The sequence below is a fragment of the Macaca nemestrina genome, chromosome 17 (assembly GCF_043159975.1).
Source record: "Macaca nemestrina isolate mMacNem1 chromosome 17, mMacNem.hap1, whole genome shotgun sequence".
In the NCBI taxonomy this organism is placed as follows: domain Eukaryota; kingdom Metazoa; phylum Chordata; class Mammalia; order Primates; family Cercopithecidae; genus Macaca; species Macaca nemestrina.
The window spans coordinates 12909987-12934576 of NC_092141.1; the positions used below are offsets into that span (position 1 = coordinate 12909987).

Here is a 24590-nt window from a genome sequence, read left to right on the forward strand (position 1 = left end):
CAAGAGCTCTGGGACACGAATGGGTGCAGCAAGCTGAAAGCAGGGAAGGGAAGGGAGGCTCTGCTCAGCAAAGCACAAAAAGGCATCCAGGAAGGGGCCAAGCAAAAGCTGCAGGTGGCTGTGCTCAGAGAGCAAAGCAGCTTCACCAAGCATAAGGCCACTGGAGCAAGGTTTCTGTCTGAAGTGTCAGGACTCTCCTATCTGCAGTGGGAAGCAGCCGCAGAGAGGGATGGGTTCGAGCTCAACCTCTCGTATCAAAGCTCAGCAGAACCTGGAGAAGAAGGCACCCCAGGAACAAATTCCACTGCTAAGATCATCCGGGACTTGGCTCTCTGCCCACTCCCTTTAGAGTTAGACCCTGACCGGGCAGCCAGGCCTCCAGCTTCAGAGGAGAGAAAGATTCCAGTAGCTTCCATGTGATTGAAGCAACAGGGCTAAGGGAAATGGGCAACCTGGTCATACTTTGTGGGCAGATCAGAACAACCTTTTAGGTGAGCTATTGTCATACGTACCAAACGCCTTGAAATTTGACATTTCCTGTGACCAAGTCATTCTACTTCTAGGAGTATTTCTTACTGTCATATCAAAGACGTGGCCAAAAATCCACTGGAAAGAATGTCATTGTGATTTTTAATGTTAAAACTTTAAAAAATCTAAACATTCAATAATAGCCAATGGTTCAATGACTTATGGAATAACCAAAAAAAAAAAAAAAAAAGAAAGAAAGAAAGGAAAGAAATACTCTACAGCTACTAAAATAGCATCATTTGATGGGTATTACATGGCATATGAATGTATCTTTGATATATTACTAATAAAAATCAGCTAATGAAGGAACCCTTATAATGTGATCCCACACAAACATATAGGAAAAGGGACCTAAACTTCATGAATGAAATATTGGCAAGAAGTATCCCTAGTTTAGAGATTATCTTAGTCTGTTCAGACTGCCATAACAAAATGCCATAAACTGGGTAATTTATAAGCCACAATAATTTATTTCTCACCGTTCCAGAGGCTGGAAAGTTAAAGTTACCGGCGGGTTTGGTGTCTGATGAGGGCCCCTTTCCTAGTTCATAGAAATCCCTCTCTCACTGCCTCCTCCCATAGTGGAAGGGGCCAGACAGCTCTCTGGGGCCTCCTTTACAAGGGCACCAATCCCAAATATGAGGGCTCTGCTCGCATGACCTAGTGACCTCTCAAACTTCTTAACACCATCATCTTGAGGATTAAGGTTGCAACGTATAACTTTTGGAGAGACACAAACATTAAGATCAGAGCAGATGAGTATGTTTTCTCCTAGAAGCTTTTCTATATTTTGCAATGTTTCTGCATTAAGCCCATATTGTTTTTGCTTCTTATCCCTTTATTCCTTTGTGCTGCATTCTAAGAGGACAGTTTAGTTCAACCTTCTAGTTCACAAATTCATTTTTAGTTGAGTTTATTTTGATGAATGAATTTTTACTTTGCGATTAGTGTTAATAGGAAAGATTATTTTTTGAATTTTAATTTTTTAAATTGTAGTACAATACACATAAAATGTAACCTATTAACCATTTTAACTGTACAATTCAGTGGCATTAAGTACACTCACACTGTTGTATAATCATCACTAAGATCTTGCAAAGCTGAAATTCTGTTTCCATTAAACTGTAACTCCCCATTCTCTCTTCTCCCAGCCCCTGGAACCCCCCTTTTATTTTCTGTCTCTACGAGATTGATTACTCTAGGTACCTTATATAAGTGGATTTATACAGTGTTTCTACTTTTGTAATTGGCTTATCTCACTCAGTATAATGTCTTCAAGTTTCATCCATGTCATAGCATGTCAGAATTTCCTTCCTTTTAAGGCTGAATAATATTCCTTTTTTGTTTTGTTTTGTTTTGTTTTTATGATGGAGTCTCGCCCTGTCACCAGGCTGGAGTGCAGTGGTGCAATCTCGGCTCACCACACTGCAACCTCCACCTCCCAGGTCCAAGAGATTCTCCTGCCTCAGCCTCCACAGTAGCTGGGACTACAGGTGCACGCCACCATGCCCACCTAATTTTTGTATTTTTTTTTTAGTAGAGATAGGGTTTCACCATGTTGGCCAGGATGCTCTCCATCTCTTGACCTCGCGATCTGCCCGCCTCAGCCTCCCAAAGTGCTGGGATTACAAGTGTGAGCCACCGCACCCGGCCCCATTTTCTAAATACACCACGTTGTGTTTATCCTTCGTCCATTGATGGATGCTTGTGTCACTTCCCCTTTTGGCTATTAAGAATAATGCTGCTATGAGGGTAGACGTACAAGTATCTCTTCATGTGTCTGCCTTCGATTCTTTTGAGTATATACCCACAGGTGGAATTGACGGATCATACAGCAATACTGTGTTTAATATTTTGAGGAGCTGCCATACTCTTTTCCACAGTAGTTGCCCATTTTGCATTCCCATCAACAGCGCACAAGGGTTTTTATCTCTCCATATCCATGTCAACACTTTTCTGTTTTACGGACGGTAGCCATCCCTATGGGTGTGAAGTGATTCATGTATTATTTTTCTGTTGATGAATTCTCTTGCCTGTTTCTGAGAAAGGCCTGTTCCCTTTGTTCATATTGTTCCCTTAAGGTCATGTTCTTTCCTTTGGTTAAGTTTGGAGTCTGTGTTAGCCAGGATGGTCTCGATCTCCTGACCTTGTGATCTGCCCGCCTTGGCCTCCCAAAGTGCTGGGATTGCAGGCGTGAGCCACCACGCCCAGCCTAGGTATACATTTTTAAAACTGTCATTTCTGTTATTTATAGGAATCAGGTGTTTGCTGTTTGCCATCTTGAAACAGAAAATATTTGGTATTTTTGCTACTAAAAAAAATAGAATAGGAAGTATAAATTACTACAAATTAGCACCTAGAACAAGATTGTGGCTTATGTTGGAATTTAAGTAAATGAAGAAGTTGACATTATACATCAGTAAGCAAAGGAAATGTTTTAATAAGTGGCAGTTATATATAGTTTCCCAACTATTTGGAATAAATTAGAGTTACAGCCTAGCCTCAAACCATATACCAAATTCCATGTGCAGAGATATCATAATCAAAGGCAAAGAACGTGAACACATAGGTTAGGCTCAAGAGGGGCAGGATGAACTGGAAAAGAGAGTTTGTGTGGGGAATAATGCGCATATAGGAAAAGACCTCAAAGGCTAGAATAAGGAGTCACTGCAAGATGATATACCAAGTAATCTTATAAAAAAGGAGTTTGGGGAAATTGATCTGGTAATGCTGTGTAATGTGTATTGCGAGGAGAGCCCACTAATAAAAATAAGAAAAGAAAGACGTGAGATGGTTTAGTCCAGATCTGAACTGACGATTCTTAACTTTTGTAAGTCTCAGAGACTTCCACAAATCTGATAAAAGTCATAAGCCAGTCCATAAAAATACGCATTTACACACATGCAAGCAACATTTTTGCATACAGAGTCAGAGATTTAACAGGGTCCCTAAAGACCAAGTTCTTGAGGTGGGAGGGAGAGGAATTTATTTTGTATTCAGGGAAAATTGAGTTTATCTCCCCAGCTAGCATGTTACGGTCGTGAGGATAGTAACTGTCCTATTCACCACTGTATGCCAACAGCAAGCAATGCTTTCGCTTAGTAGGCAGTCTAATATGTCATGAATGATTGAATGAATGTAATGAATTAATGCCTTCAATCTTGAGAACTGAAAAATCCGCAATTAAACAAAAAAAAAGAAGTATGCGAATGGGTGATGTCAAGTAGTCCAGTGATTTCTCCATATCGAAGCAAAGGAATTTTGTCTCCTACCAGACCCTCTTTTAGTGTCATTCTTTCACTATTTGTAATGGAATTTTTCTCTCTGTTTTCTTATCTCCCATCTCCTCTGATAATTTTTTTTTTTTTTTTTTTTTTTTTTTTGAAACAGGGTCTCGCTTGTTACCCAGGCTGGAGTGCAGTGGCTCAATCTCGGCTCATTGCAACCTCCGCCTCCCAGGTTCAAGCGATTCTCATGCCTCAGCCTCCCGAGTGGCTGGGATTACAGATGTGCGCCACCATGCCCAGCTAAGTTTTGTATTTTTAGTAGAGATGGGATTTTGCCATGTTAGCCAGGCCGCTCTTGAGCTCTGACCTCAGGTGATCCTCCCGGCCTCTCAAAGTGCTGGGATTACAGGCATGAGCCACCATGCCTAGCCTCCTTTGATAATATCTCTCTCTTCCTTTAGAAATTCTGCTAAAAGGTTTTGTGGCCACTTGCTTAAAGATGATGCCCAAAATCAGTGTTCCAGTCCTGACCTCTCAACCTTTCTCCGGCCCTATATCTTAATTGTTTATCAGGCACCTTGTTTCTTATTTACCAGGACGCCAAAAATTCAGATTGTCTAAAACTAAGCTCATCATTTTTTCAGAGTTCTCTGTCAACTTTATTATAGCATAACTCTAACACATGTTTTCAGAACCCTAAATCTTTAAGCTTTAAATTAAAGGAGCTTAAATTTGGAAGCCGTGGCTTTCTTTGGGAATCTAATGTGTACTATGGACCCATACCCAAGGAAAAAAATACATATATGCAGATATAGTTGCATACATTAAGTAGCTGTATTTCTTGCAACATATCCAAAGATCCCACACTAACAACCCCTTGAAAGATAGTAATATGTATTTGTTTCTTTCTTTTTCTTTTTTTTTTTTTTTTGAGATGGAGTCTTGCTCTTGTCACCCGGGCTGGAGTGCAATGGCACAATCTCAGCTCACTGCAACTTCTGCCTCCCAGGTTCAAGCAATTCTCCTGCCGCAGCCTCCCGACTAGGTGGGACTACAGGCACATGCCACCACACTCTGCTAATTTTTTGTATTTTTAGTAGAGACGGGATTTCACCATGTTGGCCAGGCTGGTCTTGGACTCCTGACCTCGTGATCCGCCCACCTCGGCCTCCCAAAGTGCTGGGATTATAAATGTGAGCCACCGCACCCAGCCAGTAAGCATATAATTCTATCCTCCTTCACGTCACCAAAATCTCCTAATTCTTTTCGTTCAAAGTGTTTTTAATATTTTCCCCTCTTGTTTCCATTTCCACTGCCTTTGTCCAGTTCAATCTAAGTCAGAATGACTTAATAGCTAGAGAACTGGAAGAGTCTTCTAACTGGCTAACTCTAACAATGGGAGATCTTTATAAACTTTTGTCTTCATTTGATTAAGATCTATGATATTGAAAGACAAAGTAATTGAGAATTCTTACTTATAATGGTTATAATGTATACAATGTGTTGTTTAATGGAAAACTTGGAAAACAACTTGTTCCTATCACATTTGGATAAAAATTCACCAGTAAAACTGCCTGGACCTGAATATTTTTTTGTGTTTGTGTGGGGGGAGGGGCTATAATAATCAATAATGATTTAATAAACATATTGCTATTCAGATTTTCTGTGTTTTTTTTGGTATCAATTTTGGCAAGCTTTAGTTTTCAAGAAATGTATCCACTTTAAGTGTTTAATTTATTAGCACATATGTGTTAATGATATTTTCTCATTATCTTTAATGTCTAGAATATATGGTTATAACACATTTTTTAGTCCTGTTATTGATAAATTTTATTCTCTACTTTTATAATCAGATACTTTGGGAGGCCGAGGCAGGTGGATCACTTGAGGTTAGGAGTTCTAGACCAAACTCACCAACATGGCGAAACCCGTCTCTACTAAAAATACAAAAATTAGCCTGGCATGGTAGCACACGCTTGTAATCCCAGCTACTCAGGAGGCAGAGGCAGGAGAATTGCTTGAACCCAGGAGACAAAGGTTGCAGTGAGCCGAGATCGTGCTACTGCACTCCAGCCTGGGTGACAGAGTGAGACTCTGTCTCAAAATAAATAAAATAAAATAAAATAAAATAAAATAAAATAAAATAAAATAAAATAAAATAAAGTCAGTCTAGTTAGGAGTTTTTCAGTTTTGTTGATCTTTGCAAATAACCAGCTTTTGGTATTGTTAATTTTTTCTACTACTTGTCTGTTTTCTATTATAAAGATTTCTGCTTTAATCTTTATTATTTCTTATTTCTACTTACTATGAGCATACTTCTTTTTTATCTTCTTATGGTAGAGTCTTCGGTCATTGATTTCAAACCTTTCTCTTTTTCTAATATAAGTATTTAAAACTCTAAGTTTCCCTCTAATCACTGCTTTAGCTGTATCTCATAAGTTGTAATACGGGTTATGGGAAATTGTAACATGAAATAGTCATAATATGTTGTGTATTTTTTATTATTCAGTTTAAAATGTTTTTTATTACTCTTGTGATTCTGTTTTGACTATGAATTATCTAGAAATGTATTGCCAAACATTTTTGTTAATAGCATATTGCTTTTGAGTAATAATTAATTCCAGTGGGGTCAGAAAATGTATTCTACATGATATCAATTATTTCAAATTTATTAAAACGTATTCTATGGCCTAGTATATATTGGTAAATGTACCATGTACACTTGAAAAGAATGTTTATTCTGCAGTTGTTGGCTGTAGTGCTAAACAAGTATTAATTATATCAAGATGTTTGATATTATCGCTCAAATCCTCTATGTCATTAGTATTTTTTAAATCTAATTATGTCAGATGTTGAGAGAGGAGTCATAAAATCTCCTACTGTCATTTTGAAATTGTCTATCTAGTCCTTTAATTCTGTCCATTTTTGTTTCGTGTATTTTGAGGTTCTCTTCTTAAATGCATATCCATTTATAATTGCTATGTCTTCCTGATGAATTCTCCCTCTTATAAAATTTCCATTATTTATCTCTAACAATACTCTGTGACTTGATGTCTATTTTATGTGACATTAATATAGTTATTCCAGCTTTCTTATGCTTGCTGTCTGTATGGTATATCTTTTTTCCATCTACTTACTTTCAACCAATCTGACAGTTTATATATAAAGTGTGTCTCCTGCAGACAACATATAATTGAATATGGCTTTTAAAAATTCTTTCTGATAAACTCTGTTTTATTTGAGCATTTCAACTATTAAAATTTGACGTAATTATTGACATGGTTGGATTTGGATCTACCATTATATTACTTGATTTTTGTTTGTCCCTATGCTTTCTGTTCCTATATTCCCCCTTTCTTGCCTTCTTTGGATTACTTGATACTTTTAGCATTCCATTTCAATTTATAGGGTGTTTTTAGTTATACCCTTTGTGTTCTTATTATTGGTTACAGTATAATCATTAATTATGACTATCTACCTATAGTTAGTATTATACCACTGCATGTAAACTATAGAAATTTGGCAGTCATAAGAAGTCCTTTATGTTATCACTGTAATCTGTATTACATTTATGTTCCTTAAGAGCATCGCAAGACAAAGTTATAATTTTTCCTTATAAAGTTATGTATGTTTAATTAAGAAGAAAAATAAATATTTTTAATATTTGTTAATAGAGTTACCATTTCTGACATTCTTTATTCATTCCTGAATATCTGTGTTATCTTCTGATATCATTTCCCTTGAGCCTGAAGAATTTACTTAAGCATTTCTAGTAAGAAATTATATTATTTTTTCTTTACCTGAAAATGTCTTTATTTCGCCTTCATTCCTAGAGGACATTTTCTATTCTGAGTTGGTAGATTGGGGGATGGGGTGTTTCTTTGTTTCTCTTTTAGTTTTTTATTTTCTAGCTTTCATCGTTTCTGAAGAGAAGTCTGTGGCTATTTAAATCAACACTTTTCTTTATACAATGTGTTGTTTCTCCCCCACCTGTTTTTAAGACTTTTCTCTTTATCTTTGGCTTCAGTCATTGGATAATTATGTATCCAAGTGTGGTTTTCTGTGTATACATTTGGTGTAGGGTTTTTGAGCCTTTTGAATCTGTACATATTTTTTCACCAATTTCAGGAAGCTTTTGTGATTTGGAAATTGTCTATTTATTCTTTTAATTCTGCCCATTTTTGCTTCATGTATTTTGAGGTTCTGTTCTTAAATGCCTATCCATTTATAATTGCTACATCTTCCCTCTTATAATTATGAAATTTCCATTCTTGATCTCTGACGATACTCTGTGACTTGATGTCCATTTTATGTGACGTTAATCTGCTCTACTTCAATTAAATTAAAACTTGCTCTATAGCTCTGCTGTACTTCTGGGACCCTAATTACCTAACATTAAACTTTTAGATATTGTCACACTGGTCCCTGAGGCTAACATTAGACTTTTAGATATTGTCATACTAGTCCCTGAAGCTCTGCTCATCTTTTTTTCATCTTTTTTCTCTCTCTTCTCCAGTTTGATCTATCTTCAAGTTTACTGACTCACTCCTTTGATATTCTTCTATTAAGTCCATTCAATAATTTTTTATTCCAGATACCATATTAAGTTTTAATGTTTCTACTTTGTTTCTTTATGTGTTCTATTTTGCTGCTGAGATTTCCTATTTTTTGTCCATTTCTTTTACTTCATTGAACCTAGTTTGAAATAACTATTTTAAAGTATTTGTCTGATCATTTCAACATCTGACTCATCTCAAGGTTTGCATCTGTTCATTGTCTTTTCCATTTAGAATTGGTCACATTTTCCCAGTTTTTTGTGTTCGAGTATTTTAGAGTGTATTCTGGACATTGTGAGCCTTACGATATACAGACTCCGAGTTCTGTTGCAGTCCTCTGGAAAACATGGTTTTTATTTTAGCTGACGATTAATCCAAGTGGATTCAAACTTTAATGTATATGTATACATTATACATATACAATTATATCCAATTTTAAAAGTAGATGAGTCAGGGGTGTCCGTCAATATATACAGAGAACATGGAATATCCATGAGGAGGAGTCTGAATTTCCAAAGATAGAATGTGTTTGGAGGAGAGGGGCAGTGGGAAGGAGAACACTGTAAATACTGCCCTCAGAAGTTAATAATTCAATATTCTTTAATTTTTACCATTACATGTCTATGATACATATAATCTATTTGTGCTATAGATACATCATATTGGGAACATACTTATATTTATTTATAATATATAATTTGACAATTTTACGGTGTTTTAATTTTTCTAAGATAAAGCACAACCCCAATAGGCCTTTGAATTCCCAGGAGAATTCCAGATTCTCATACTACTACCACTTATCAAAATGTCTTTACAAGTGCCAGACATTCTGCTAAGCAATGTGCATACACTGTTTTATCAAACTTTATAGCAACACCACCAGGTAGGCGTCGTTTTCATTTACAAATGAGGAAACTGAGTGTAAGAGATGTGAAGCAGCTTGCTCAGGGATACACAGCTATTAAGGGGGTAGAGATGAGATTTGAACCTAGGTGGGACTCTGTCTCCCCTCTTGATATCACTGGTTGCCACCCAAGTGGAATTAGATGATATTTATCTTACAAATGACAGAATGTGGAGAGAGGGAGTGTGGCACTGCGAAAATAACATGCGCTTCAAAGAGGAGACAAGTATTCTAATTCTAGTTTGGGACAGACTTACCGCAAAACCTTGTAACTTTCTCAGCTTCTCTCCTTCTTCTTCCACTGTGTCTGCAACAGAAATTAAAATGAACTTCATAATAATTTTCAGAACTCTTTTAGAAATAAAATGAGATGAGCTATGAATGTATAATGAAAATATAATGATTATAATGATATTTAGCCCAACTCACAAACTAACACTTCCTTTTCTAAGTTTTACAGTTAAGACTTCAACAAAGAAGGACTCAGGAACAGCTGGCTAACCAAGGCTTAATACCACGTGAGTACCTGCATCTCTTAATTACTGATGTACGTAGGGCCACACCATTTGGGAGCTGGAAAGTGCCTCAGAGGTCATTTAGTTTAAGCCAATGCCATGGTCTCCCAAGATCTTCAAAGCATTGGTATCAGCAGAAATCCCAGACCTTGGATGCTTTGCCCCAGCTGCTACCTACTCACCTGCAAGGGGCTCCTTTTAATGATACTGGTTATGCCTAAAATTCCAATGTAGTGGATTTGTTCTCAGGGTAAACACAATTCAGTATGGGCACCCCTGACTCATCTACTTTTAAAATTGGATATAATTAATATTCATTCCAGAAGCATCAATTACATCGTCTTTTTCTCACCTCCTCAGTTTCAGTTCTGTTTGGGGTATTTGAGTCCACAAGTAATTGAACATTGGTCAAGTATTTCCTCTCTAGAAGGTGGAGTGGCAATACCATTTTAGCATAAATGATATAATGTTGAATTACTGGCCACGATCTGGGTAAAAGAAGAAGGATTATTGTATATTTTAGAAGATATATTTTAAATTTTCTACCAATTCAGCAATGAAAGCTAATTCCTGATTATCTGTGGAAACAGAGAAAAGGGTACTCTGGATGAATAAGTCATGGGTGAAGCTGCACCAGGCCATAGACTCTAACTTCCTCTCCAATAAAATTTAAAAATCAAGATCTATAATGACTTGTGCAGAAATTCAGGTGCCTGGAAAATGCTGTTGTGACTGTTACTTCAGAGTTCAGTACACAACAAGCAAAAGTCTGCCCTTGAAAAACTGTAGTGTAGTTAGTTATATGGAAGCCCTATGTGTAGGTCTGTATCGTGTAGTTAGTTATATTAGTTAGAAAAAAGGTTGCGTAGTTAGTTATGTGGAAGCACTATGACCCATGGCTGAACACTGAAAGTTTAGTCTTTGTTTCAGAGACAGAACAAAACTAAGAATTTTTCAAGCCTCTTGTTTTGTAATTCAAAAGTAATCCTTTGTTCGTGGCTGAGCTCTACAAATAGTAAACAGTATGTGACCTTAAACTGGGACAACTCTTTCAGAGGTTTGTGAAGTACAAAAGAAACAGCTCAGCCTGCTATTTCAAGGCTGTTTAAGCAACGTTGACAACTATGCTGAGAAAGCAAAGGAGCAAGTCGATGTGTGGCCTGTTTCATCTTAGCCTTTCCTTGGAGGTGCTAAAGACAGGGAGAAACCAAAGGTCTGCAGATGTCAGATCAGGTCAAGACAATTTCGCTCAAAGCTGATGATCTATCCCTTCACTGATGTTTCTTTCTCCTTAATTCTGGAAAGGCAAATGGAGCAGATGGACCCAGGACCTTTCCGTAAGCCCAAGTTGTACACACCTGATTTAAAGTTTGACTCATGTGATTAAATACTCTGGGCCTGGGTCTTGCAGCTGGCATTTGGCTGAGAATAAATATTTTTTGAGGGATACGGGGTTAAATCTGAAAATTAGTAAAAACACCCAATGAAGATGGTAATTCACACTATCATACATTTTAAAATAACACCTATCATGTAAGTTATATAAGTCAAATGTTCATTTGTATAGTAGAGTCCAATGAAGATATAGTATTTCGTTCTGCAGGAATTTCAGAATCAAATAATATGCATATTAACAAAATACCGTTTAACTGAAATTTTGCATCTTTAGTCCATTGCATCATTAAGATAATTTCTAGAAAAAAAAATCCTACAAATCATGAAATAATAAAGCATTTTAAAATCACACACTATGATGAAGGCTTTCCCCAATCTTCAGCTACCTCCTCTCAACCAGGCTTTCCAAGGGTGTAGATTCTGCTACAGAAAAGTGTCCAAGTCATGACAGGTGCACACCGCAGGCCCCGCCTGTACAGATTTTTTCTACTTAGCTCTTCTCAGGAAGCTAGAGATAGGATGCGTCTCTTCACCTGCTGATGATTAGCCTCTTCAGCCCGGTGAGAGATTAAACATGCAATCTACATGCATTTCAGCAGAGCAATGTGCTTCCTCTGCCACCTAAGGAAACATGTCTAAATGCAAACGATTGGGAGAAGGAAAGAGGAACCAAGGGCCTCAGCAAGGGCCTCAGGATATTTTCAATTCAATATAATTTCAACAAATTTTATTATAAACCAGGCTATATACAGGGGACTGTGCCAGGCACTTCAGGGATAACAATAACAAGCAAGATGGCCCCTCAGAGAGAGTCAAGATATTAGGGAGAAAGCTGATAAAAAGCACACAGAAGCAGGCCGGGCACGGTGGCTCAAGCCTGTAATCCCAGCACTTTGGGAGGCTGAGGCAGGAGAATGGCCTGAACCCAGGAGGCGGAGCTTGCAGTGAGCCGAGATCGCACCACTGCACTCCAGCCTGGGCGACAGCACGAGACTCCATCCAAAAACAAAACAAACAAACAAACAAAACCATAATCCAGTGTGCAACTCATTACCTTACACAAGAAGACTTTATTTTTTCATTCTATTATTTACATTTTTTGAAACAGAAAGTGAAAGAAAAGGAGAAAGGAAAGGAGGAAAGAAAAAAAGTTAATATTCCTTAAAGCCTACCTAATTCTGTGATTTTTCTAATTTTTTAATTGTTAAATCGTATGCACTATATATATGTGTGTGTGTGTGTGTACATATATACATATATATATGCACTGGCTGAGGCAGTGTCAAGGGTGTCTGCCCCATTTACTAGGCCCCTCCTCATTCCTTCCAGAAGCCCCCTGAGAATTCTCTCTGTAGTGCTGGTTCTCCTCAGAATAGAGTTTGAAAACCCCTGACCCATCCCAATCCCTGTTTGTCTTTCTTGTTCATGAAACTGAGGTTGAAGAGGCCTAAGAGATTTTTCCAATGTCCCAAAGCCTAGATCTCATGTGGTCTCATTTTCTAGTTTCATTTTTGAGAATGTAAACCCATGCCAGATAAAATTATTCATAAAATCTCTCACTTTATTCATAAAATTTGAAATAGTTGCAATCTTTTTAAACATGCCGTAAATTGTCAAAACTCAAAGCTGATGGCTAAGTGAACTCTTAATTGTCCTTATAAAATAGCAATACTATTTTTTTTTTTTGGGGGGGGACAGAGTCTTGCTCTATCGCCCAGGCTGGAGTACAATAGCGTGATTTCAACTCACTGCAACCTCCGCCTCCTGGGTTCACACCATTCTCCTGCCTCAGCCTCCCGAGTAGCTGGGACTACAGGCGCCTGCCACCACGCCTGGCTAATTTTTTGTATTTTTAGTAGAGATGGGTTTCACCGTGTTAGCCAGGATGGTCTCGATCTCCTGACCTCGTGATCCACCCGCCTCGGCCTCCCAAAGTGCTGGGATTACAGGCGTCAGCCACCGCACCTGGCCAGACTTACTATTTTTAACTCATCAACAGAAGCACCTGCCGAGAATTAGTTGTGAGTTTTACATTAGGTTAAATCTTCAGGGCTTATCCACTGGATAACATGCAACTCCCTCCTATTGGGGAGGAGCTGAGACCAGAACCTGTGTCTCCTGATCCCTGCCTAGGCTCCTTTTCTCAAACGTTCAAAATGAATCGCTTGGCCTTTAAAAACACTTACTTATATTGCTATCATAAGGCATTTTACGGCCAAAAAATTCAGTTAGAACTTGGAAAATTTAAAAAGTGTATCATGTGAAAATGCCAAAGATAAACCGATGATTTAAATGCAATGGCTTCAAGTTCTATATCATAATCTATGCTTTGCCGTGATGAGCATCGAATGAAAGATTTCACTGACTTACCTGTATGGCAGGTCTCTCTTCAATGGCATTCCAAATTGATAATTAAATTATGAGGCTCCTCCCCCATTGACTCTAATGAGGTGAATCATGTGTAATTCTAGTGAAACTAATCCAAATGGATTGAAATTTTCTTCCTTCCCTTTTCCTGGGCATGCATCCTGCAGGTTTGGAGCTTGCTGCAGAGTAATAAACAGTCGTTAGCAAGCAGCAACAAATTCTTTTTTATAATCCTCGTGAATCACTTCTCTTAAACATTCGCTTTATTCTTATGTGTGGGCATTATGAGTTTAGGCTAATTTCCCTCTTTATGTGCTTTGAATGAATTTAAAGGCACCATCTCTTGATTTTTAATCATGACGGGCAGGGTTCTGAGGCCAGGACAGAATCACCAGAACAACTTTAAATAGCAGGTAAAGGGTTCTCAGTCCAGGTGCATTTACAATGGCAGTTGTGAAATTCACATTTTCAAAATCGGCATGAAAACTTAATGAAATGTCCTCTCAAAGTTAACTTAGAAATATTACTTACAGGACTTATTGTTTAGATTTCTCTCCAAAATCTCACCTCTAAATCTCAATATGGAGATTTCAAATTGCCTACTTCGCCATCATCAACCAGGATTCATAGGAAATGGTTTCACTATCCCTCCCTTTTGGGCTCAAGGTTGCAAGAGGATATCAGGGTTCTCTACATTCTTGTGGCATTAGGACAGAGGCCACCTCCTTCCCTAGACCTGTTGGGCCTGTTCATTATTTCTTATGCAAATTTTCTCTCCTGCAACTCTTCTCCCTGGGTATCACTCTCCTGGGTAAAATTTTAAATAACACCATTTTATTCCAACCACTTCAGAAGACTTGATGTGGAAAGATGACCAGCCATGTAAATCAGACTCAATAAACTGGTCATAGAGCATTTCAATAAATATTTATTAATCCTTTGCTATGAGAAAGGCTCTGGGGAACACACACAGAGAAGTCGGACTCAACTTCTGTTTCAAAGTGCTTCCAGTCTAGGAGGGGTCCCAAACCACCCCCATTTAATCATCTCATTGAATAATTTTGGACAACTTTGCACCACTACAGAAGAATGGGTAGCCAGGAAGATTGAAATAAAAATCACTTTTTCCTCTCCCTCTCCCTCTCCCTCTGCTACTAAAGTGAATCTATGGTGTTTCACCCAGGGGAGAGATGTAAGAAGGTTTAATTTATTCTCCTGGAATACAGAAGATGAGATTAGGGAGCTAAAGTGGATTTGAGAGGACACGGGGCCCACAGAGGCTGCTACGTGTCCACAGAGTCTCAGAGAAAGCCGCTGCTGGCCAGAATGAAATGTCTGGGCAGCCTAGTTCCATGATCTGATCAATGTAAATGAATTTAAAGATACAATGAGCTGTCTATGAATGGTGCTGCCTTTATTTTTTTTGCAGACTAATCCAAGCTACAGCAGCCACATACTTACTGCAAAACCTTGGTAAATCCCTGAATTTTGTGGTACTTCTGAATAGCAAGAAGAATGACCGGGGCAATTCCCGCACCCCTATCACATGCAGCTTCACGATAGTTTTGAGAAGTTGACCGGACAAAGTCTCTCTTCCTTTTCTCAGTGCATTCATTTGACTTGGCTTTTCCCTACACCCTACCACACACTGTCGGCTGTTTGAGCAGTACACGGCGCAAGGGAATGAATCTGTCTGCCTCTTCCCTTCTTTCTAACATCTCAAATTCAGAGATAGAGAAAGGTGCCCTGGATTTTCATGTCAATCCCATTTGGGTCAAAAATCTTACCTTCCTTCTTTTCCCCCCATCTCTCCTTCAATTTTCCCATTTCCCTGTTCCTTAGAAACTAGAAAACCAGTCATTACAGGCACACTTTGAATTCGTCCTTGTACCCTCCTTCTGAGAAATTCCAAAGCGTTCACAGATGTTGCATCAAATTCTCCAAGTGCGCTAGCCAGGTCTTGAACATTACAAAGCTACACTAGGAAATGCACTGTCTTCAGACCGTTAAGACTATCATTGGGGTAACAGACCCTTAAGACTATCATTGGAGTACTGAACTAGCAATTTTTTTCCAAGCGTAAAAGAAAATATAATCTCCAAAGCATTATCATTATGCATAGTATGTATCCTGTTTGGAAAAAAAAAAAAAGTTCTTATGACCCGATTTGTCTTTAAAAGCAAGATGGAGAGAAGACAAGCACGAATAAGCCCATTTTTATAAGTGGGAAAGAGAGAGCACAGGAAAACTCTCAGGCCTACTCCAAGTTATACCAAAAGTAGATGGTAGAGCAAGAGCAGAGCTCAAATGGATGGTTCCCAAAATTTTAGCCACCCGGGACTTCTTCAATTCTACCCAACACCGCCATAGGTTTTACGTTTAAAATAGCGTTGTCTTCCCTGTCCCCCTAAAGAATCCTACATACATTAATTATTAATCCACGCATTTTTAAATAGTTAATATTATGTTTTTAAGTTAATTTTCTAATTCATGGTATATAAATTTACCAGCTAGTGCTTGTTGATGAGAACTACCGTAACTAAACCAAGTCTCTATGATTCCGGGCAGGAGCAATGAAAAGTGACAGCTTTGTGAGTCTAAGCAGCCTTTCTCTGGGCAGACATACTCTTTCTCTTCAGCTTTTTGAAATGCTGAAAATCAGTCCTGGTCATTCATTGCTCCCGTTTGGAAGTCCTAGGTTCCCAACACCCCTAGATCTAGATCCACTGGACTTATAAATCCCATCACAGTGGTTCTGAAGCTTTTGCATCAGAATCACCCAGAAGGCTTGTTAAAACACAGATTCCTGGGTCCTACTGGCAGAGTTTCTGATTCTGTGGGGCTGGGTTGGGGCCCAAGAATTGGGATTTCTCTTTTTCTTTTCTTTTTTTTTTTTTTTTTGAGACAGAGTCTCACTCTGTCACCCAGGTTGAAGTGCAGTGGTGCGATCTTGGCTCCCTGCAACCTCTGCCTCCTGGGTTCAAGCGATTCTCCTGCCTCACCCTCCCGAATAGCTGGAATTACAGGCTCCTGCCACCGTGCCCACCTGATTTTTGTATTTTTAGTAGAGACAAGGTTTCACCATCTTGGCCAGGCTGGTCTTGGACTCCTGACCTCGTGATCCACCTGCTTCGGCCTCCCAAAGTGCTGGGATTACAGGGGTGAGTCACCACACCCAGCCAAGAATTGGGATTTCTAACACGTTCCCAGTTGCTGAAGATGCTGGTCCGGAGGCTGCACTTTGAGAACGCTGCACTCATTGATGCCCTGAAGTCTCTGGCTCTTTAATTCTGCCTCTTGGTCCTGTTAGTAGCAATGGATCTGGGATTGCTCCAAGCCTGCGGCTGAATGGTCCCATTAAGAGAAGTCAGGGCCTGCACCAGGCACAGCCCAACACCAGGTACCGCCCTGCTTCTGCTGCCAGAGTTGCCCAACTCCAGGGACCCTACCCTGTGCTGAGGAGTGAGGCCCCTGCCTTCACTGAGTTCTCTGTGGCTCCATGGCCTGTTTTCTCCTTTTACTGGGATCCTGCTGGAGGCATGAGGTTACGGCGGAGAGCAGAGGACCGCAGGAAGACTGTTCTTATCTCGGAATCTTTTTTCTAAGTTCTAAGTAAGCAAATGTTTATATGCTCGGCTGACCCAAATTAGCAAGAGCTTTGGGGACAGAAATAGGAATAGCCTGCAACAAAACTCTGAGGCAAGAACACAAATTCCCTCGTGAGGAGCCATTAATCTTCCTCCAGGGGGAATGAGTTAGATGTGTGGCTGATTGAATTTACAACAGTATTTTAACTCAAAATCACATGGAGTTTTTTAAAAATGTAGAATCCAAATTCCTTTTCAATCTTAAATGTCAAAGTTCTTTAAATACAGAATGTTGCCATTTGATACTCCCCAGGCTGGCAGCAGAAGTGGTTTTTTATGTATTTTCCAAAAAGCCAACTGAGAGGTGGGGAGCTCCATTGCTTTTGTTGGCCTTCATGGGAGGTGGCTAAAACCCACGGTCTCTGCGGTCACTGAGAAGGCAAACCTCAAGCCCAGGTCCATGGCAGGATAGTTTTCCATGGTGTGACCTCAAGCCAGTGCCCCATAGAACACCCCTTAACCTCTGAGGAGAAGAGCATGTGGTAAAATACAGCATGTGGACCTCTCTGGCTTTCCTCCCAAGTCCTTGCTAAATGGAGATAGTTTCTTCCACCCTGTGGTAGAAGATTCCAGAAGACCTTTGTGCTCCTGGCATCAGGGAACTGGACCGTGTGAATCATCTCCCAGGGGAGTTATTAACACCAAGAAGTGATGAATTGTAGCTCTATGAAGCTGAGATACAGGAAATACAGTGTTTCTTAGAACAATTAATACGCTTTGCTAATAAGCATTGAACAGCCTCAGAGACATGAGAACCCGTTAAATTCCTCCTAAACCCCAAGCCCAATTAAAACCAATTGTGTTTGGAATGTCAGAGATATCCCAAGATCTATTCATGCTATTCCCTTCGGGGAGTTTCTAGATGAAAAGGGTATGCTATTCTTTTTAACTACTTAATAAGACTACACGAAGATCGATTCCTTTTCGGGGTTATGTAAGTAATTAAACTACACCAATATGCAATACCTAACTAAATGATTACCAGGAGACAGGACAGAGGAAGGAGCTATTGATAGAGATTGTATAGATCCGCAATGGCCCACTGGACTTCAAGCAGACTTTGTATCATAATCTGGTTGCTTAAGGGGAAAGGGAGTTGCTTTGCAGAACTCCCTCGACATAAATTCCACCTGCGATCAAACGCAGGCAAAGGCAAGCCTTGTTAAGGATAATGACCAGACCCAACTCAAAGAAAATGCATGAGCAACACAGGACAACTGCATATAAATTTCTCAGAATCACTGAGTTGGGAGAAATGGGAGAAAAGGGTCATCTAAAAAGGGAGGTTTTGCAGAGAAGCTCATTTTAAGAGTACAAAGTAGAAAGCAGAGACAACTGTAAAACAGTTTCCAGATCAATGGTATTCAAGAAGCGTGTTCATTTTTTTTTTTCTATAAGAAGGGAAGTCTCTTAATCTTTGGTCAAAGTGAGAAGGATGCCTGTCAACTATTTTTGGCACAAGGAAGCCAGATGGGGTAGTTCTGCAACATTGTTAATGTTGGGGGTGAACAGGGAGATTTATAGAGAGTGTGACTTATTAACTCCCCAAGCAGCATCCTTAAAGAGGATACTAGGGCCAACTACCATTATGGTAGCCACCGTGACTACAACTATGTCTGCTTGATCTCCAGCAAACCCTGCTGAAAACTATGTCCAGATTCAGCATGGTCTTAAGGGTTGAATGAGGCATGTGTGCACACACACGCACACGCACACGCACATACACACACTCACACACACACACACCGCGATCTGGTCAGAAACCTAATTTTTGTGCTGGCCAAGATTTGGAAGAATATTGCATTGCCTGCAGCTTATGGTAAACCACTGTTCGAGTCATATTGGAACTCTGGATCGAGTGATTCCTCAAGTTGTCCAGACATACAATTCAGGGGGAGAAAAATCAATGCAAGTCTGTAACTGCTAATCCACCTTATCACTTATCATGAAAAGTGATTATTTGTGGCTCCTGATTGAGATTGTTCTAGATTAGGAAAATCAAGGCAAAATGTAGAGTTTTGCAAAATGATGTTCTACTTCTTTGCTCAAAGGAGTTTATTAAACCCCCATAAGAGGTGCTATGAAGTTGTGATGAGGAGGAGGTCATGGGAAGAGAGTGAAGGCTGGCATTCTGTCCAGGTTGTTCACAGCTGCCGTGTGTTCTGTACGACTGACCAGTGCCTGTGTCTACTGGTTGTTAATATTTTACATACCACACCTTGAAAGAGGTTAGAGTTGTCACAGGACCTATGTTCCCAGCCCTAATTGATCCTGAGCTAGTCAATCAATTTCTGTGGACCTCAGTTTCCCCATTCTGTTCACTGTTGGAGTTAACTTCCCTGTCTCCAAGGTTCCTTCCAGCCCTCAAAGTTTGATTCTCTGCTTCTCACTCAACACCCTCAGTTGCATGTTCCTGACCTACCAGCCACACACTTTATCCAGAGTACAGTCCCTTCCTCCAAAGCACCACCCCACCCCACAGACACAGACCACAGTCATCCCCTAAGCCTTTTGCACTCTAGGACAGAGCAAAGTCAAAGAGGGTGTTAGTTACCCAAGTCTACACCTCTCCCTCAAACCAGAGCATTCTTTCTGTTTTCAGCTATCCACCACCCCTTCTGTTTCCTCCAGAACTTGGAATGCCCTGCCTCCATCACTTCTCTTCTTGTTGCACATCCTGCCTCTGCTACTCCCCCTGTTTGAGGCTTCGATTCCACTTCCTCTGTCTCCTATGGCTTCAGGGCCGCTGGTGTCCTCCAGGCCTGTCCTCTCTCATTGCTTGTGGCCTAATAAAGGCAATCACCTCCCTACTGTGCATAACTCAGCAAGCACACCGGCAAATTCTGCGATACTGACCGATGCCCATAACCCAGTCTCCACTCATGGTTTTGTGTGTCTGTTTCAGCACTGAAACGTCCAGCTGAATTCCATGAGCAAAGAAAACATTTGGAGAGCGACAAGGTAATTTTTGCACATGTCTTTACCCAAGCTTAGGCTACAGGTTATGAATCTCTGAATGCTAACCCTTGGCGGATGCGTGTAGAATTCCTACAACAAACTCAGTCAATTTGCCAGTCCCCTGCCCTCATATCATATGGAATCTGATTCCTATTAACCAGTAACTATAAAAATGGGATCAACTATGTTAGCTTTGAAACTCCTATTTTTTAGCTTTTTTTTAAAAAGTCCCCCATTTTTCTAATGTTGGAAGAAATTACAGTAAGGATGCACTAGAGTCAAAAACACTTTAGAGGCCGGGAGTGGTGGCTCAAGCCTGTAATCCCAGCACTTTGGGAGGCCGAGACGGGCGGATCACGAGGTTAGGAGATCGAGACCATCCTGGCTGACACGGTGAAACCCCGTCTCTACTAAAAAAATACAAAAAACTAGCCGGGAGAGGTGGCGGGCGCTTGTAGTCCCAGCTACTCGGGAGGCTGAGGCAGGAGAACGGCATAAACCCGGGAGGCGGAGCTTGCAGTGAGCTGAGATCCGGCCACTGCACTCCAGCCTGGGCGACAGAGCGAGACTCCGTCTCAAAAAAAAACAAAAAAAAAAAACCAAAAAAAAAAAAACCACTTTAGAGAGGGAAGTGGAGTCGGCTTTCAAGCAGCCTTACCTTTTATTCCTGTCATTTTTTAACAACTAGATTTTTAAAAATCCAATTCAATGCTAAGGCATGGTTTATGCATACAGAACTTATCTGTGGCTACTGAAAGGCAAAAGGTTATTTGCTTTTTTTCCCTTCTTTTTTTGTAGCATTCGAGGGTGAGATTCGGCATATATTCTGTACCTTCATAACAAATCTCTGCAACCTGAATTTGTCAATAACATGTTAATGAATACTATTTAGCAAGTATCAACACTTTGAGTGAGAAGGAAAGGCAAAGAGAGTATCTGCCTGCCGATGTTTCCTTGCCTGAGAGCACTAGCTTTGCAACTTGTCTGTGGGTAGAGAGGAAGAGGAGGGATCTGCTACTCTTCAAAGTAGCTCACAGGTGGCTGTGATTCCTATTACCTGGAGAATAACAAAGAACAGCCGACTCTTATCAGAACGGGAGTATTCCCAGACCCCTCTCAGGGGGCCACTGGGAGATCCACTACAGTGAGATTAAAAATCCAGAACTAGACATCAGAAACCTGGGGTCCAGTGTTGGCCCTCCCACAGCCTGCAACAGCCCTACCGACAGTCCCATCAAGAAGATCACGAGACTGGGTAAATAAACTCTCTCTTCATGCCCATCCATCTCCTGGTGGGCCTGAATCTGTAGGCTTTACATGTTCACATGTCCTAAAAGAGAAGTCAGGCGAATAATGGGAAAGAGGCATACCTTGTCCTGTTATTTTAGATTTAGGCAATGTTTTAGCTCTGATCTTGGTTAATTTTGTGACTGTTTTCAGAGGAAATGGAGGCTGGGTGCTATGGCTCACGGCTGTCCCAGCACTTTGGGAGGCTGAGGCGGGCAGATTGCTTGAGTCCAGGAGTTCAAGACCAGCCTAGGAAACATGGTGAAATCCTGTCTCTACCAAAAATTAAAAATTAAAAAAAAAATTAGCTGGGCTTGGTGATGCATGCCTGTAGTCCCAGCTACTCATGGGACTAAGGCAGGAGGATCACTTGTGCCCAGGAGGTCGAGGCTGCAGTGAGCTATGATCGTTCCAGCCTGGATGACAGAGACCCTGTCTCAAAGAAAAAAAAAAAAAAAGGCAATGGAATAAGATTGGTTATAATACAAGCAGCCTAGTATCCTGTTATAGTAACATTTCATTAACATGTACCAACCTGCCTGCCCCTGAAAGAGCTTTAGGTTTGTAGCCCTGACGTGGACCCAAGCTCTTCACCTTCTTATTTTCCCATCTAAAAATTATGGGAGAGGTCTTTGTAAATGTTCCTTCATCAAAATGTGAGACACCAAGAATATTTTCATGTTTCATTTATTATTTTAAAAGGTTATTTTCTCATGTGAGATAAATTGAGTTTTTTAAAAGGTAAAACTAGGTGATTCTCTTTGTTTGGGTTCTACAGGCTAAAAATTCCCTGAAGCGCAAAGCCAGAAACAGGTGCAACAGTGCCAACTTGGTTAATATGCACATACTCCAAGGTAAGCCTGCAAGAAATCAGACACCAAGAGATGCTATAGAATGGTGGGCCATTTTCCCAGAGTTACTTGTGTCTGTACAGTTGCTGAGCCCTCTTAAAAATCTCTATTGTCATTACAAAGTGGTAGTTTCAAGCAATCATCTAAGCCTTCGAGGCCACGTAGATAACCAAGTTGGGAAGCCATAAAATGGTTAAGCGGGTTAAAGACTCCGGCTCTGATCTCAGCTGTCCCATCTCCTAACTCTAAGGCCTCGGCAAATCATATAACTTCTAGGAGTGCAAGGAACGCGTCCAGCATGTGCTGACAATTATTACTAATCTGGATCATCACTCGCTTTGGCAGGGGATCACGGTCCCCTCACTGCCTTTGTATCCTCCAGGTAATTGATTGCACTTTGCTGACGCCCTTACCTTCTGGTGTGCAGAGAATACAATCTGAGGAAATTAGTACTGATCAAAGCAGGCCTAGTGCTGCTTTAGGGTGCCGCCTCTGTGCTGGGGCGTGTGAGACAAGGCAAACAAACAACTAATTGGTCCCCATATTCTGACATCCGGATGCAGGAGGAGAGGCTTCTACTCCTGCCTGGTAAGTTGCCTTAACTGAGACAGAATCCCCGAGACCATTGGTACCCACCCTAAAAGAGGTCCAACCCCTAATTTGACGGTTACCTATGAGATATTTGTTCCTTGAACACACACTGTATTGGGTGTCTGCTAGGAGTTAGCTGTTCTGCCAGGCCAGTGGGTTCAATGACGAATAAGCCACAGGTTTGTGCCCTCAGATGGTCTCACAGTATAACAGAGGACATGAGAATCACATTTACAATCCAGCACGGAAAGAAAGGAAATGCCTGGTGTGGTGGGTGTATGGAAGAGGATCAGAGAAAAGAGCCATCGGGATCAGAATGGACAGGGAGGAGTGAGGAAATGGGCTGGAATGTGAGGACTGAGCCAGGTAGAAAAAGATGGAAGGGTGTCGCAGTCTGAGGGAACAGCCTGCACAAAGCCTGAATGCTATTTCTCTAGAACGTGGATTTCCTTCTAAGACTGAACACTAGCTTTAAAGCACACAAAAGGCTCTGAAATATCCTGGAAATTGTGAACCTTGGTTCTTTGATTGGCATCATTGGTTATTTTTTTCTGGCTTTCCAAGACTAACCCTTTTTCAACCTTAAAGTAGGTGGGATATTTTAAGACGGAGAACTGTTTTCAGGGTAGGGAAGAGAAAGAGGCCAAAGCTGAAGGGAAGGCTGTGTGGGATGGAAGGCTTTGATCTGCACGAGGCAGCCAAAGGATGCCAGGTGTCTGGAAAACAGGGGAAAAAGGCCCTCAAAGGGAGGTGACAGAATTCTTACCTCCTTTGCAGTGGTGTCTACAAGCTTAAAGGCAGTGGCTGTGTCAGCACAAAAATCACAGCTGCACAAAAATCCAAGCGATGTCATTTTAAATGACATATAGACTTTTCAGGCCGGGTGCGGTAGCTCACGCCTGTAATCCCAGCACCTTGGGAGGCCAGGGCGGGTGGATCGTGAGGTCAGGAGATCGAGACCATCCTGGCTAACACGGTGAAACCCTGTCTCTACTAAAAATACAAACAATTAGCTGGGCGCGGTGGCGGGCACCTGTAGTCCTGGTTACTCAGGAGGCTGAGGCAGGAGAATGGCATGAACCCGGGAGGCGAAGCTGGCAGTGAGCTGAGATCCGGCCACTGCACTGCAGCCTGGGCAACAGAGTGAGACTGTCTCAAACAAACAAACAAAAAAGTAGGTGACACTAAGTGGGGATTTTCCTGAAACCTTCATTTTTTTGCACACTTTTTTTTAGCATTTTTCACATTTATGACAATGAGTACACAGTAATGTTATAATCAAAAAACATACGAAATGTTATTTCTTCCATCAATACGGTCTTGAATTAAAATATCAGGGTGTGAACTGCACCAACCCCCAGTTCAATTGCACGTCTCTGGTGCCTCCCATGGGGTCCTCTTTTGTCAACAGAAATTGGGAATTAGCTTCTTGGAACATAAAAGATCTGCTAGATACAGAATGACTCCTGCTGCCCAGGAGTTTGTTGTCCAATTTCAGAAGCAACAAGGTGAAGGGTTTGTGCTTGTAACTGCTAGAGGCAGTCAAAGCGAAAGGGATCTGTAAGAACAGGAAGAGTTAGGAAAGCCTTATGCTGGGACCCAAAAGTACGATGTTGGTAGTGGGGAGTGGGGAAGAAGTTAAAGGTGGGGAAAGGAAATAAGCCAGGGTGCAAAGGTGAATTCAAGACATAGAAGACAGAAGGAGAAGGACCAGGCCCTCTGGAATGGTAGGATTTGGGCTGGAGAGCCACAGGTCATGACAGG

At 40.7% G+C, this 24590-nt stretch overlaps 1 protein-coding gene across 5 annotated transcripts in view; it reads left to right on the plus strand.

The window, feature by feature from the left end:
* Positions 1-24590, plus strand: part of LOC105473719 (myocardin) — a 110056-nt gene that overhangs the window by 29115 nt on the left and 56351 nt on the right. For 4 of the 5 annotated variants that reach the window (XM_024790231.2, XM_071082361.1, XM_071082360.1 and 1 more), the window contains exons 2-4: positions 9668-9733; positions 20045-20100; positions 22163-22238. In XM_024790231.2, coding sequence (XP_024645999.2) covers positions 9668-9733; positions 20045-20100; positions 22163-22238 — 198 coding nt within the window. Of the gene's footprint in view, positions 1-9667; positions 9734-14921; positions 14966-20044; positions 20101-22162; positions 22239-24590 lie in introns of all 5 variants that reach the window. The other variant, XM_024790230.2, reaches the window with a different exon arrangement.